Here is a 16,668-nt window from a genome sequence, read left to right as displayed (position 1 = left end):
TTGTTCTTTACATTAAAACGGGAGTCTTTAAGGGTCTTGGCTAAAACAGTAAAAAAATTCTCTTATAGATTTCTCCTTGGGATAGGTCTTCAGCTTTTCTTTATGGACACTCAATTGTTTCTGTTTATTGTTATTTGCATGTTATAAGTTATATAGTATCACGTAACTAGGTTTGGACATTCTGGGAGGGAAACCAATTTTACATACATGTGTGTGTGTGTGTGTGTATATATATATATATATATATATATATATATATATATATATATATATATATAGTGTGTGTGTGTGTGTGTGTATGTGTTTAAAAGGTCTATCCTGTTACCTGTGGTACTTTTCTTAACACAACCAACAGTCATGGAACCCAGAATACACATTGGTTGATATTATTTTAAATTTATTAATAAGGCAACCAAAGGCAGGTTTCACCAAACAGAAAGCTATAAACATGATATTACAGAGTACAGCTTCTGTTTATTTTCTTCTATAGCTCTCCCATATGCCTTATTTCCATTGCTGTTCAACTAACAACTTTTCCTCTTCATGACAGAAACTTAAAGCATCTTCATGTGAACCACTATGCCATCCACTTTGTAGCTCTTCTACTGCTTCATCATCATCATCATCATCATTATTATTATTATTATTATATAATTATTTATTGAATTTATATACTGCCCTATACCCAGAGGTCTCAGGGTGGTTCACAGATCTCAGGGCTGTTACCTCATGTAATAATCAGGTTATAGATCCTTTCAAAACACCAGAGAATATTTAGAAAACCATGCATAGTGAAATGCTCTTGGTCTTGAAATCGTAACTTTCTTATATAGGGGCCCAGCATTGTGCAACCAACTCAAATTTTAGCACATCTGATGGAGAATGTACTTTCGATATAAAATTCCCTATACATTCAGCTTTTCCTGTCGTTCAAGTTTACAATTCTAGTAGCTGCCCTTAGAGTTTTCATCTGATACATTCCCATGTCCTGCCCCTGTGCATGTCTGTATATATTAATATAAATAAACACATTTAGGATTGGGAGCGGAGGGGCCAACACAAAGAATGTGCTAATCTTGAAGGTGGTGTCACAAGACCAAAAGGGTATCCCTGTGCTAGGCTGTTGCAGCAAAAACAAGGGTCTTGTAGTACCTTAAGATCAGCAAATGTCATAATAAATTTGTTAGTCTTTAAGATGCCACAAAATGCTTTAGTTCCTTTTAGGAGAGTTGTCCAAGATTTAAACTTTTTAGGAGAAAACTCTGTTTCCAAAGTGTCCTTGTCAAGCTATCACCCTCTCTGCACTATTTCAACTTCTAATCCGTTGGAGGTTGGTCACTAGGGTAAGGTACAGCAGAGCCCTACCAATATTTTTTGTTTATATATAATTTTTATTAAATTTTCTGTTTTGCAATTTAAAATACTCATTTTACATCTTTAAAATATCAATGACTTCCCTTCTTTCCATGGTTCATTTTACATATCATAAATCCCTACATATTTTACAAAAACTATACCATTATTGCGTCCTTCAAAACTTATTTACACTGTTCACTTTATCTTAATGCTGCCAGTGTTTGCAGTTGTACACAATTATTTCCCCCCATATATTCAATAAACGTTTTCCAATCTTCTTTAAAGGTATGTTCTTCTTGTTCTCTTATTCTTTATGTTAAGTCTGCAAGTTGTGCATATTCTGTCAACTTATGTATATCATTTCCCATAATGCTTTTAGAAACTTACAGGTCCACCACAAAAGGTGCCTTCCTTTTGCTTACATTTCCAGCAGATATTTGCACATGTCTTATACATTTTTGCAAGCTTACTAGGAGTCAAATACTACCGGTACATCATTTTGATATAATTTTCTTTCAGCGTACAACATGCTGAATGTGATGGCCTGGGATTCGGACTCAGAGGCTGAACCTGAGGAATCCCAGCCTGCACAGGAGTCCCCGCCTCCAGAACCAGCTGAGCTGGGGCTGGGGCTTGAGCCTGAAGGGTCCTCACCTGTGCTGGATCCTCAACTGCAGGCACCAGCTGAGTCTGCTCTGGCCCCTGAGGTGATGGAGGACCCATTGCCTGCAGGTGCTCCACTCTCAGCCCCGTCAGGGGAAAAGGAGGTTGCCTCTGGGCCCGGTAACCCTCCAGCCTCTCCTGAGCTGCAGAGGCTCAGGGCAGAGAGATGGAGGGAACTAAGTTCCTACAGGAGGGGTGCTCGCCTCCAGGCCAGGAGAGGCGAGTCACCTGTGGACCGGGGCTGCCCTATGCCTCGGGGCAGATAAAAGCCAGTCAGCCCCAGTCCCAGGTTGCGGAAGCAATGTTGTTGCTAGCCTGTTCCTGTCCTGCTCTTCTGCCAGAGTTCCTGACCCCACCCAACTCCCCACCTTGGACCCAGGTACAGCTTTGATGGACAGTCTCCATACCACACCACTGACCTCGGACTGGACTCGGACCTCGCCTCTCGGTCAGCCCCCGGGACCAGCACACTGAGAATTTCACCACCGCCCAAGCCTCCCTTACCTGGATTGTGCAGCGGTATTCTGGTGAGATCTTGTGAGATCTCACTGAGCTCTTGCAAGATCTTACAGAGCTCATGAGATCTTGTGAGATTTCAGGAAGATCTCACAAGATCTTGCTAGCCTAATACTGCTATTAAACCACCTAGATTTAGTAGGATTATGCATAGGGTTCCACTGTTGGCAGGGTAAGGCCCTGGCACTTACATGACGTCCCACTACTGACATGGCTGGTGCTGGCAGAGTTGAGTAAGGTTGTCGCAGTGCAAACTGGTGCTCATGCCAGTCTGTTCACATCAACCTCACCTCCTTCCTCCTCTACCTTCTTGTAAGCCACAGTGATGTCAGCATTGGGAGATATGCTAAGTGCCTCCCCCCCCACCAAATGCTACTGGTTGTGGGTGGCCGATGATTTTAAAAGATTCCACCTTCTGCCCAAGTAGTTTTCTCAAGTGGCCACTGTAGCTGTGCTTTTAACAGCAGCTCGACATGCAGACATAGGGTGATATTCAATTAAATAATTGCATGAGTGGACCACAATGGGACTTTCCTCCCTCTCTTCCCCCTGTGATCTGCCTAAATCCTTTGTACGGGTTCCCCCAAACCCAGATTCAGGGACAGTGCAGGGTTGGAAGAGAGGAAGGAAAGTCCCATTGCAGAAGTGGAAGTTGCTCTGCTCATGAACTTATTCCACCAAATACTACCTATAATCCTGATCTCAAAGGTTGTCTCAAAGGTTGATCTCCATGGTCCCTGCCAACTCTTCACCCCTAGCGTAGCTGGGTTCACAAGGGACAAGGAGCAGGTTTAGGAGCCATTGCATACATACCATGGCCATTAATGAATATGAGAAAAAAGATAGTACCTGGCCCCCACCAACAGGGATATCTGAAAAGGAAAAGATCTCATTCAGAAGTAGCCTTAGACTGCAGTCATATGTACGTTAACCTAGGAATAAGCCCCATTGAACACAGCAGGATCCTGGATAAGGGGAATATGTTGCCACCCAGGGGTGAACAAGTATCACCAGATTACCTAGACCAGGGGAAGGGAAGCTTTTGAGTTTGGTGGGCCAGATCCATGGGTGTAGCCAGGATTTTTGTTGGGGGGAGGAGGCCTTTTGTGTGTGGGGGAGTCAGAACCTGCTTGCTATGTATTTTTATTGATGGAGGGGCTGCTTCTCCCTGCCCCCCATGGCCAGATTTTTTCCCCCTTGACCCCAGGCCAACTTTGATAGGAGGGTAGGACAAGGCAGAAAAGGGATTTAAGTGGTCTCCCAAGACCAGGGGTCAGCAAACTTTTTCAGCAGATGGCCGGTCCACTGTCCCCCAAACCTTGTGGGGGGCCGGACTATATTTTGAAAGGGGGGGAGAACGAATTCCTATGCCCCACAAATAACCCAGAGATACATTTTAAATAAAAGCACACATTCTACTCATGTAAAAATACCAGGCAGGCCCTACAAATAACCCAGAGATGCATTTTAAGTAAAAGGACATTCTACTCATGTAAAAACATGCTGATTGGGCGGGATTTAGAAAGCAATTGGGCTGGATCCGGCCCCCAGGCCTTAGTTTACCTACTCATGCCCAATTTTCAAGTGATCCATGGGGGGCGGGGGGAAAAGGATTGGAAACCACTGGCTTAGAGAGTACAGTGGTACCTCGGGTTACAGACGCTTCAGGTTACAGACTCCGCTAACCCAGAAATAGTACCTCGGGTTAAGAACTTTGCTTCAGGATAAGAACAGAAATCGCGTGGCAGCGGCACGACGGCAGCGGGAGGCCCCATTAGCTAAAGTGGTGCTTCAGGTTAAGAACAGTTTCAGGTTAAGAATGGACCTCCAGAACAAATTAAGTTCTTAACCCGAGGTACCACTGTATTTTCCCCTCTCCATTTTCTCTACTAGGTTCTCAAAGCCAGTGTGTTCTCTATTTTTATTGTCTCTTTGTTCTTTCTTATTCAAGTAGGTTCTTATCTGTAGAAACTGACACTTACTGCTTGTTCATGCCTTTGTATTTGGGATTCTCCACCAGGTATTTAAACCTCATTTTTTCCACTTTAATTTGACCTCATGGTCGAATCTTTCATCTGATAATACAGATGCTACTAGGAATATATCCAGTGCTAATTAGTTTTTAAATTTATCCCACACTGGTAAACAAGCATTGGTTTGATCCATTATAGCATTTTCACCCTTCCTTTCTTTGGCACCCACAATTATCTCAAGTCTGTTTTTACTCTTTCCCCTGACCTAAAATAAACATATTTGTATTCAAACCAATGTAGAAATGACTGGTGCATTCATGCTTCAACAGCTGGGACACCCAATCCCTCTTCTTTCCATTCCTTAAAACCTTTTTTCTTTAGTGATTCTGCTTTTCCAGAATCCTAAATAAACTGGTTTATTATCTGACGTTTCCTCAACATTTGCTCTGGTATATGAATCATTAGATTTTGGAAGAAAAAATTCAAACTGGGAATCACACTCATGATAACAGCATTTATTTTCCCTCGTAAGGATCATTTAAGATTAGTAACAGCAAGAATCCCTGCAGCAGTGTGTCAGATATGTGTTACCCACATCAGAATGCTTGCTTTTTTAAAAAAGCAAGCAGACATGGAAATTGAAATAAGGATGGAGCTGAACAAAGTTCTAAAGTGTGAGGAAAGGTCCTTTTGTCTACCCTAAGTAACTTCAGCAACACATGAGAACAAGGCCTCTGAGGCTTGAAATAACTACCGTTTCTGAACAATGTCAATTCTGCCAAGTCATGTTTTAGTGAGAAAGGCAAAACAGCAAAAAGCAATGCTTTTTTCATCGGGATTGAAGGCAACGTTGCAATTTAAACAGCAATAAAACGACCTGCAGTTCACCAGATTCACTGGAGAAAAAAATAATGCAAAAATTTAGACAGATCACGCTTTTACTCATGGATGAGATCAAAGCCCCACCCTCTTGAATTTCCGCTCGTCACACACCTGTTAAAAGAAGCAGGATCCCTGCAAAGCAAAATAAACCTTTTATCCCCAAGGAATAGCAAGCCGAATTTGCAACAGCGACTTGGCAGGGCTTGCTAGGCGTCCGGGGAAACGAGCAAAAAAAGAATTGTATTATTTGCTAGCGCGCGATTCAAAGTGGGCACATCTCCGGACAATCCCACCCCCTCGCCCCTTGCAAACAGTTGCGGGGGGAAAAAGATCACTTTCCCCGGTTGCTGGATTGCGACGTCGGAGAATAATGCAGCTGGTTCGCGTTGCTAAAGGCTCGCCTTTGCACCACCGCTTGCAAACGCCCGTCCATTTGCAGGGGTTCCAGTCTCGGCGAAAGCCCCGCGTGCATTTTTTGCAAGCAACCCCGACCCAGCGAGATCAGGCGACCTCAGGATTGTACTAAACCCCGGGGAGGGGGGCGCGACCACGCCTATCTCCCACTCGCGGCTGGTTTGCGCACCTAGGGGAGCTGGGGGGTGGGTTGGGGGTGGGGGAAAGAGGGCGGGAGCGTACCATTGCTGCAAGTCGGGGGGAAGCGCCTTTCTCCGGGCTCGCCTCTTGCCCCAGCTCCTTCCTCCCCCCCTCCTCCTGCCTTGCAGTGAGTCCGCCCGGTGGCGATATATATAGATCGGTGGGCGGGAGGCAGGCGTGTGTGTGGTTTTTTTTCGGGGCGCACGGTTCCTTGCAGGTTTGGGCGCAGTTCGGCCGGGCAGGTTTGCAGGATCGAGACAATGGCGTGGCAGCCCATGGAGATCAACCCGGAGGTGAAGGGGAAATCTAGGGCTAGATGGGGGGCGGGGGGAGAAGCATGCATGCATGATGGGGAGTGGGGTGGGGGTCCTCCGCCCCAAGGCGTGCCCTATACAGTGGTACCCCGGGTTAAGTATTTAATTCGTTCCGGAGGTCTGTTCTTAACCTGAAACTGTTCTTAACCTGAAGCATCACTTTAGCTAATGGGGCCTCCTGCTGCCGCTGCTGCACGATTTCTGTTCTCATCCCGAAGCAAAGTTCTTAACCCGAGGTACTATTTCTGGGTTAGCGGAGTCTGTAATCTGAAGCGTCCGTAACCCGAGGTACCACTGTACATGGCTGGCTTCTCCAGGCGCATGCAGTTTCTTACCCATGGGCGTTTTTGAGATGCCCTAGAGGGGAGGGATAAAGGCGGCCAGCAGTCTGTCTGGCATTAAAAAATAAAATCGGAATGGAAGCGTGGGCAAAGGATCCTCTTTTCCTTCTCCACCCTCTCCCCCGGGATTCCCCAAATGCAGACATCGACGGCGCCCAGGTCTCCCTTCTCTTCGCCGATTCCGCGATCCAGACACAAGATGGGAGGCGGGCCCCGCCCAGAGACAGGCTAACCTCCCTTCCCTTCATCTTCCTCCCGCTTTTGTCTTTCAGATGCTGAACAAAGTGAGTGGCCGCCGAGACCTGGGGAGGAATAAGGCGCAGCTCCTCTTGGCTGGGCGTTTCCTTAAGTCTCCGTTTCAATTCATTCATTCATTCATTCATTCAGTTAACTCATCGGGAGGCTTGAACGCCTGGAACCCTAGAGCATAGATTAGATACATAACTCTCATCCTGGATCCTTACTGATGTTGCTCGTGGGCATATTTAGGCCAACGGGAAGGGGAAACAGGTTAGGGGGCCGGGGGCTCCCACATCGAGTCATGATGGGCAGGTTGTTCGTGGAATGGGCGGCAGGTGGCGCTGCAGCCCTGCGTTTTGTGCTGTGTCACGGCTGGGCAAGGGGCCCTTAGGAAGAGAGTCGGGAGGGGAGACCCCCCCTCCTGTCTCTGAGACCCTTCTTCTCCCCACTTCCCTGCAGGCTTTGAGCCTGATTCCATTATAAGCCATGCAGAAGGTCCTAGGGGCATCTCTGAATTTGGAGGATTTATTTGGAGACCTCGTCTTGCCACGTGGGTGCTATTCCTGGATCCTATTTAGTATTCCTCTGGAATGGGGAAGCTTTGGTGGTTTACGTAAATGTTGTTGTACCAAAAAGTCTGCTTTTCATTTGCTATCAGTAACCGGCCTTCCAGGTCTTTAGGAAACGGCTGAGGCCCTCTGCGTATGCTCAGGCGCTCCACGTCGTCAGGGAGGCAGCAACATCTATTGTAGAATAGAAGTCGAGATGTGGAAACTGGATCTTGGGGCTGAGCCATAGATGCCTCTAATGCAGTGGTTCCCAACCTTTTTTTGGCCATGCCCCACCTAAGCATCTCTAAAATCCCGACTCACTCCCTGACGTATAATAATAATAATAATAATAATAATAATAATAATAATAATTTATTATACCCCACCTATCTGGTTGAGTTTCCCCAGCCACTCTGGGCGGCTCCCAATCAAGTGTTAAAAACAATTCAGCATTAAATATTAAAAACTTCCCTAAACAGGGCTGCCTTCAGATGTCTTTTGAAGATAGGATAGCTGCTTATTTCCTTCGCATCTGAAGGGAGGGTGTTCCACAGGGTGGGCGCCACTACCGAGAAGGCCCTCTGTCTGGTTCCCTGTAACCTCACTTCAAAAAGGGAACTCCTATTCACGTGGAGGAAGCCTAAAGAGCCATTCACTGTTAATAACTCATTCTCGAATTCTCCCCCCAAAAAATTGCCCCCCTGTGGGGAACCATAGCTCTAATGTCTCCTCCCCTCTCCAGATACAACAACAGTCTTGGTTAATATGTGCTGACTTCCCTCCTTGGCATACCTAAAGGGATGATTACTCGGGGGGGCGGGGAGCTTTCCACTACTGACAAAATGCACCTTTTAATAGTAGGCATAACTAACGTGGTCCCTTTAAGGAGATGATGGGTGGCAGCCCCCATCCCTAGCCAATGGGTTTTTGGATGATAGGAGCTGGAGTCCAGAAATACCCTCAGGGTACCAGAACTAACCTGAGTGTGCAGGGGAATGTTTTTTTCTACTCCAGATTCATGATGTAGGGCGCTAGGGTGTCAAGTTGAGGTTGATTCTCTCCCTGGTTTTGTGCCTCCCTTAACCCGGCAGGTGCTGTCCCGCCTCGGAGTTGCCCCTGGCTGGAGGTTTGTGGATGTGCTGGGGTTTGAGGAGGATTCATTGACTGCTGTCCCCACCCCAGCTTGCGCTCTGCTGTTACTCTTTCCCCTTACTGCTCAGGTGAGTAATTGAAGTCGAGCAAGGGCAGGGAGGTGAAACCTGCTGCTGGGCAGGCAAAGAACTCTGGAAAATCTCTCTGCTTTCTATATTACGCTGTTGGCGTGCAAAGGATGGTAATAAACCTAAACTGCGATAGTGAATGAGCAGAGTTAATGTTTTGAATTGGGATGCTGAGCACAGAACCAGGCCTTGTGGCCAGGAAAAGTCTGCTGTTTTGCCGTGTCCTGTAGGATTCCTGCAGCTAATAGGCTTAGGATCCAGCAGATTCGTAGCTATCCCAACTCAGCCCCCTGAAATGTCCCATTTTGCGGAGTGACTGCTAGCACTAGTGTCTGCTTGTCTGAGCGAAAGCAGCACTTAGCTCGTGCTTTCAGTGCAGCAGATCAAGGTTTGGGTCGCTCTTTCCAAAACTCTTATACAAACGTGGTCTAGGACTGTTGATCTGTCTCCTCCTTTACTGACCTGCAAATTGTGAATCCTCATTGCAATTTAAATAACTGTGGACGCCTGTGCAGTGGCTGCCACTATGAATCGGCAGCTTTCTAACGTGAAGGTTTGAGGCCTCTGAAAACAAGGAGCAGTCATTAGAATTAGATCTCTTGTGATGACGTGTCTGGATTGGCTGTGGCCATCTCTAGAAACGCAGCCTTGCTTACGATGACTTCATCTTGGTAGGAAAAACTAGAACAGGTGGATTTGTAATGAAAGAGCTTCTCTAAAGAATTCTAAGGGTCGGATGAAAAAAGCATCGTCATTCTTGAAGAGAATGATTACGGGAAGGACTAAAAGTCCGTTGAGGAATCTACCTTTCCAGCAACAGCTGCATCTAGAATCCTGCGCTGTGGGATTCTTACTACTGATGGGATTCTTAAAGGGCCGGCTTTGGATATTTGTACAGTGGTACCTCAGGTTACATACGCTTCAGGTTACAGACTCTGCTAACCCAAATATAGTGCTTCAGGTTAAGAACTTTGCTTCAGGATAAGAACAGAAATCGTGCTCTGGCAGTGCAGCAGCAGCAGGAGGCCCCATTAGCTAAAGTGGTGCTTCAGGTTAAGAATAGTTTCAGGTTAAGAACAGACCTCTGGAACGAATTAAGTACTTAACCTAAGGTACTACTGTATCTACCGTATTTTTTGCTCTATAAGACTCACTTTTTCCCTCCTAAAAAGTAAGGGGAAATGTGTGTGCGTCTTATGGAGCGAATGTAGGCTGCGCAGCTATCCCAGAAGCCAGAACAGCAAGAGGGATTGCTGCTTTCACTGCACAGTGATCCCTCTTGCTGTTCTGGCTTCTGAGATTCAGATTTTTTTTCTTCTTGTTTTCCTCCTCCAAAAACTAGGTGCGTCTTGTGGTCTGGTGCGTCTTATAGAGCGAAAAATGCGGTACTTTGTTCTCTGCATGTCTGTTTTGAGTTCTTTTATTCCCATGTTCCACTTCTGGTTATTGTTCACCTCTTGAGGGTTTTTTCTTCTCTGTTGTAAAATGGTCTTATGTTGGAAGGTGAAGGTATTTGATATAGAATCATGGAATCTTAAAAGAGTTGGAAGGGACCCCAAGGGTCATCTAGTCCAACCCTCTGCAATGCAGGAATCTCAGCTAAAGCATCCATGACAGATGGCCATCCAAGCTCTGCTTAAAAACCTCCAGGGAAGGAGAGTCCACCCCCTCTGGTAGGAGCCTATTCCACTGCTGAACAGCTCTTACTGTCAGAATGTTTATCCAAATGTTTAGTCGGAATCTCCTTTCTTGCAACTTGAAACCATTGGTTCGAGTCCTACCCGCCTATTTTGTAGCTATTTTGAGCAGTATATTTCAAGCAGAATCTACGTGGAAGGAATGCACGCCAATGTATGTACCTCGGGTTACGTACGCTTCAGGTTACAGGTTACAGACTCCGCTAACCCAGAAATAGTGCTTCAGGTTAAGAAATTTGCTTTAGGGTGAGAACAGAAATTGTGCTCCGGCGGCGCGGTGGCAGCAGGAGGCCCCATTAGCTAAAGTGGTGCTTCAGGTTAAGAACAGTTTCAGGTTAAGAACGGACCTCCGGAACGAATTAAGTACTTAACCCGAGGTACCACTTTACAGGGAACGCACACGGATGGGCAGGGTATCAAAATTAAGGTATTCCAACAGCAATTTGAAGGCTGAAACATGGAATGTATCTCATTCAAGAGACCCAGAGTTATACCCAGAAAAATGGGACACTGCTCTTTCAACCTGGGACATGGAAATCTACCCTGGCTGGTGATCTATGGAGATTTACTTGAAGCAGTTTCATATATAGGAAGTGACGTCATGATAGTTGGAAATCTTTGCCTGTGGGCTGTAAACAGAGCTCATGAATACATTTATGAAACTGCATTGCACTAGAAGTCTTTACGGGAATTAATGATTAAGGGTTATAACTGCATGAACATAATGACTTGGCCAAGTTATGTTGCCAGCGGTAGTTCATTTGAAGCATGCTTCAGTCGCTTTCCCTGAACTTGTTCCATTGGATTGTATGATTTTTCTGTGGTAGGTATTGGCCACAAACCATTTGTAATACGCTAGATAGCATGCATCACTTGCTAAATGCTTGAGATTTTGAAGCAGCCTCACTTTGGGCTCTTGGCTGACTTGTGATTATTATTATTTTAATTGTTAAAGCGCGCTGTGGCTTCTCATCCTGTCAGCATGCATTTATAAATACAACTGCAAGCAAAACATCTGATTGCTGAAAGTTTATTATCTTTTTTAATATATAATTTGGTAGAAAGTTCCTGAGTTATCTCTGCATCTCCAGCAATTACTTGACACATTTTTATAGATTTTCAAAAATTTCCTTGGTGTTAGGTACCATTGGTGTTGCATTTTTTTGGAAGTTCTCTCTAATCGTATAACAATTTATGAATTTCCAATGGATCTTCCATAAGTTTTCCCATTGGGTCATGGTTATTGAATGGCCGAAATCCTGGGACCACCTCACCATTGCCACTGTTATCGACTCCTCCTTGACTGGACAGTCAAGGAGGAGTCGATAAGTTTTGGGAAGAGTTTTTCTTTTAGAATTTACAAGATTGGATTCAAATCGGGAAATTTCTGTTGAGAAACCCCTGCTGAAAGTTTATTATCATTGGTCAAGAAATGCTTTGAGCCCTTAAGAATTTGGGAACAGTTTACCTGCAAGATCACCTGACCCAATAAAATGTCCATTCAACATCTTTAATCTCTGGAAGTGGCACTGGTAATAGATGCAACATAATACATTTGATCTTTCATTGTGGCAGCAACCACAGTTTGAAGCTCCCTGTCTACTGACATTAGGCAGGTGTCTTCCCTGTAATCTATTTTAGCACCTACTAAAAACATCTTTCTTTAGACAAGTCTGCCCAGTTATGTAGACAGATTACATGTGTTTTAATTGTTTTTAGCTTGTTGCTAAAATATTTGAATGCTTTAGTTGTTTTTAAATGTTTTTACAATGGTGCCTTGGTTATCAAACTTAATCTATTCCAGAAGTCGGTTCCGAAACCAAAGCATTCCAAAACCAAGGCGCGCTTTCCCATAGAAAGTAATGCAAAACGGATTAATCTTTTCCAAACAACCCCCAAAACAGCAATTTAACATGAATTTTACTATCTTAACGAGACCGTTGATCCCTAAAATGAAAGCAATAATCAATGTAATGTACTATAAAATAAATAAGGCAGCATTGTAGATGATAAAAATTAAACAAAATTCTTACCTGCACTGATGATAGGCATTTTTTGGATGGGGGGCTTTTACCCATTTCCGGAGTCACACAATCAGTAGCTGAACTGGGTTACACACAGTCACAAAAGCAAATTAACCAAAAAAAGCCACAAAAAACGCTAAACAAATAGCAAAAACAAAAGTGCCAAACTTAATCCATTCTGGAAGTCAATGTTCAAAAACCAAGGCACAGCTTCTGATTGGTGCAGGCGCCCCGGAAACAATAGCCAGCAGCCGCATCGGACGTTCGGCTTCTGAAAAATGTTTGAAAACTGGAACACTTCCAGGTTTTCAGCGTTTGGGAACCAATGCATTCAAGAACCAAGGTACCACTGTACTTGCTTTGAGAGTTTATTTTTTAAAAAAAACAACAAAAAAAAATCAAGCAGTATATAAATTGTATGGGGGAAAAATAAAATGTACCTGACCAATATACCTGCACATTTGTAGCATGAAAATTTCAGAAAAAAGCAGATGGAAGAATTGAAGGGCCAAGAAGTGAGCTCCAAAGTCTATTTTGTGAAGCAGACAGCCAGTAATTCCTGTGGAACAATTGGCCTTCTACATGCAGTGGCCAACAACCAAGATAAAATTTTATTTGGTAAGTATGGGGGAAGCGTCATCCAAGGGATACAAACCCATTGGTAGGAGATAGTATTGGCTCTATCCTGTGCAACTGGAAGCAGGGTGGAAGTTGATTCATTGGACAACCCAAGGCTTGCGCTTGCAGCTGGTTCATCATCTTGTGTTCTGCTGCCATCCCCCTAATTTTTATTTCTTGGCAGATGAAGGGTCTGCACTAAAGGAGTTCCTCACTGCAACAGCTGACCTCTCTCCTGATGAGAGGGCAAAACGTCTTGAAAACAACAAGGTAAATGACATGGGAACTTGGGTGGAAGCTTCTTAATTGTGCCTTTTTTAAAAAAAAAAAAATGCCTTGTTCTTTTTACCATCCTCTGCAGGCCATTCAAGAAGCCCATAATGCAGTAGCACAGGAAGGCCAATGTCGGGTAAATTTCTCTTGAACTTAAATAGGCTTCCAAAGGTAAAACGTTGGTGCCAAGAACTGGCGACGGGTAGTTGGGTAGTACAGGCCCTATGTAATGTAAACTCTTCTCTCCTCACCTCAAATGGTGAAGATGGATGGGATATGTGGGCCAGTGGAGCTGTTAGGGCAAAACTGCTTTCTGGCGCAGGCCAAGCTCTGAGAGAGATGCTTTTAACACTCCACGCATCGTGGAATTATTGAAGTGGAAGCCAGCTGTGCGTAGTGTTTTGGCTTTCCTTCCCTGGTATTTTCACAGAAATCTCCGTCTCTTTCCACCCACCGCTAGTCTTTTTAAGTGGTTTGGCTTCTAAAATAGGTGGTCTTACCAGAAAAACGGATAGCATAGGCAAAGCTTGCTTGCTGGTGTGTATCTAAATCTTGGTGCTTGGAGTAGAATATGCCACAGCGGCCAGCATTTTTCAAGATGTGTGTTAGAGGACTTGCAGGTGGTACCCACATCTGTGTTATTAAATGGGTCATTTGGGTAAATTGCTTAGTGGGGCTGCTGCTGCCTGAAACCCTCAGGCTGCTTAAGGTGCACCTCCATTATGGACATTATTTAACAATAACAATAATAATATTTCATTGCTTTGGACCCTGGGAGATGCCTTCCTCCACATGTTTTTAGAACACGGGAAAACCTTGGTAATTCTGCAGTATACAAATAGCTAAATAAAATATCTGGCTGTCTTCTTCCTGGTAGCAAAACCAGCAATAGAAAAATAGTCTACGACTCCTACTTGGCCAGCAAGTCTGGGATTCTGTAATCCTGGAGAAATCCTATGGTTTGTCAGCCCAGTGACCCCCTTTTACTGTGCAGCGCCAGATGACAAGGCAGTAGCAGTCTATTTGTATATATTTGGAACATAAGAAAGGGGGTGGTGGTTGTTAGAGAGGTTATGGGAACCATAAAGGGCAAAATCAGAAAGCAGAGTGTCGCTAAAATATTATTCTTTGTTGATCATCCTATGCATCCTTCTCCATAGGTTGAAGACGACAAAGTCAACTTCCATTTCATTCTTTTTGCCAGTGTGGATGGACACCTCTATGAACTGGGTAGGTTTGTGTGCTGCCTCCCCCAGTATAACACCGAGTAAAACAAATTGGGATTCTCTTGGGTCAGGGTGGGGTGGGGAGTTGAATTGGGGTGGCCAACTTCTGCCCACACTATCTAGAAACAGCTTGTGGCTTGCCTAGGAGATGAGCACAACATCGGCAAGAATTCCCATTGGAATTAAGGGGTTGGCTTGTCTGAAGCAGTTTGTTGCAGTCCCCCAGAACATGTCCCACTGCTTTCATCGGGGCAACTGATCTTTTTCGAGAGCAAAGTTGCAATAGCAAGAATTTCAAGAAGGCAGCACTGGGTAGGGTGAGAATCTAATACTAAACCTTAAATTGGGCCTTTTGCTAACCTGGCCCCTTGCAGATGTTATTGGGACCCAGCTCCAGCATGGCCAGTGGTTAGAATCCAGAACGTCCTGAGGGTGGCAGGTTGGGAGGGGCAGAGAGACTGTATATAAATTGTTGCAGTAAATCTGTTCTGCTTCTGCAACATCTGGAGCCACTTGAGTTGCAAGCAGAAAACCAGGGGATGAGATCCAGCATTGCAACGCTACTGCAAAGTAGGTCCAGAAGCAAATAAATGCAGCCCCACAAGGGCATGGCCTAAGTTGCTTCTTCCTATACTAGCGATGGTCTGGTTGGCGGTTCGAATCCCCGCAACAGGGTGAGCTCCCGTTGCTCGGTCCCTGCTCCTGCCAACCTAGCAGTTCGAAAGCACATCAAAGTGCAAGTAGATAAACAGGTACTGCTCTGGCGGGAAGGTAAACAGCGTTTCCGTGCGCTGCTCTGGTTCGGCAGAAGGGGCTTAGTCATGCTGGCCACATGACCCGGAAGCTGTACGCTGGCTCCCTCGGCCAGTAAAGGGAAGATGAGTGCCGCAACCCCAGAGTCGTCCATGACGACCTAACAGTCGAGTGTACCTTTACCTTTACCTTTAGCATACTTTAAGTAAGTGGTTAAGTCATAAACCTGAGCTACAACTTGGTTGCAGATGGACGAATGCCTTTTCCTGTAAATCATGGAGCGAGTTCGGATGACACCATGCTGAAGGTAAGCCTTTTTATAATTGAAATTTCTGGCATAATCAAGTCTTTTAGATTGCACTGCATGTGTGTCATTCCTTACTTGGCAGATTCCAGATTTTGCTCTGTGTATTTCTCATTCTGTAACCACATGGGGATGAGCAAGACACAGTGCCTAGAGATGGGAGCTCTCAAGAGGAGCTAGTGAGATGGCTTCTGCTATTCCTAGCATCCTATCAAAACGCTGTTTATAGCTACTCCTTGCTCACAGCTTCAGTGGGGAGAAGTATAGATGCTGATTATCTACATAATGACTGGCTAAAACTACAATGTGAGCCCACACTGTTCATGGATGTGGTCTACTTGATGTCAGGTCTACTGAGGCACTGCGTTCATGCACAGTAGGATAACTACCTGTGTTTTTTGTTTTTCAGGCTGCTGCCAAGGTCTGCCGGCAGTTCACAGAACGTGAGCAAGGAGAGGTCCGCTTTTCTGCTGTGGCGCTGAGCAAGTCTGCCTGAAGTTCAGGAGTTAGAGCGACCCCATAGTAGGCCCTCACAGAAAGCAATCCAAGCCCCTAGTGCTTTAGTACTTGTGTTTAAAAAACAAAAGCACTGCTGTTCTTGATCTTCCGTTTAAAGTGTCCTGCTGATCCTAGCCTCGTTCTCTGCCCCCCCCCCCTCACTACTTACTCACAGCAGCTTCAGCAGAGCTGGTCTTAAAAGTTTAGCTCCAAGTCTTTGGCACTTCAGATATGTTGGGTCCCTTCTTGACTGCAACTTGTTTAAATGCTTCATAGGGCTTCCTTGGACGTGTGCCTCCAAAGTTTCTTTTTAAGCTGTTGTGACTTCTTGTCAATCACAAAAATAAATCTCTTCTTGGTATTCCAAAGCAGAAGGTTTTTGTTTTGTTTTTTTGCACGGCCATCTTCGTCTCGGGTGTTGGAAGGTGATCTACTTATAAAGCAAGATATTAGCTAGGGGTGTCTTCGTGCTGTCACTATTTTGCTGGTGGGTTTCAAGCACATTCCAAAACTTCAAAGTTTGCACAGTTAATGTGGATTAAAGTGATCCCTAGTCCTAGCATGATTAAGTCTGCTTTAATAATAATAATAATAAGCCTGCAGATTAGGAAAGTGATTGGGAAAT

At 44.9% G+C, this 16,668-nt stretch overlaps 1 protein-coding gene across 1 annotated transcript; it reads left to right on the top strand.

Moving 5' to 3' along the window:
- Positions 1–6,071: 6,071 nt before the first annotated feature.
- UCHL1 (ubiquitin C-terminal hydrolase L1) lies at positions 6,072–16,411 on the top strand. Its single transcript, XM_083630838.1, has 9 exons — positions 6,072–6,277; positions 6,912–6,923; positions 8,522–8,650; positions 12,839–12,989; positions 13,174–13,259; positions 13,351–13,398; positions 14,423–14,492; positions 15,490–15,548; positions 15,955–16,411. Exons 1-9 carry the CDS (start codon positions 6,245–6,247, stop codon positions 16,039–16,041), a joined length of 675 nt encoding a protein of 224 aa, XP_083486964.1. The 5' UTR covers positions 6,072–6,244; the 3' UTR covers positions 16,042–16,411.
- The last annotated feature ends 257 nt before the right edge of the window (positions 16,412–16,668 follow it).

Source organism: Podarcis filfolensis (genome assembly GCF_964270895.1).
Source record: "Podarcis filfolensis genome assembly, chromosome: 9".
NCBI classification, from domain to species: Eukaryota; Metazoa; Chordata; class Lepidosauria; order Squamata; family Lacertidae; genus Podarcis; species Podarcis filfolensis.
This window is presented reverse-complemented; position numbering and strand designations above follow the sequence as displayed.

Bases quoted from the DNA above. Each gene is read 5' to 3' on its own strand.
- UCHL1 (XM_083630838.1), top strand. From the start codon at position 6,245: ATGGCGTGGCAGCCCATGGAGATCAACCCGGAG. The intron at 13,399-14,422 runs GTAAATTTCTCT...CCTTCTCCATAG, and splicing joins CACAGGAAGGCCAATGTCGG to GTTGAAGACGACAAAGTCAA. The intron at 15,549-15,954 runs GTAAGCCTTTTT...TTTGTTTTTCAG, and splicing joins CGGATGACACCATGCTGAAG to GCTGCTGCCAAGGTCTGCCG.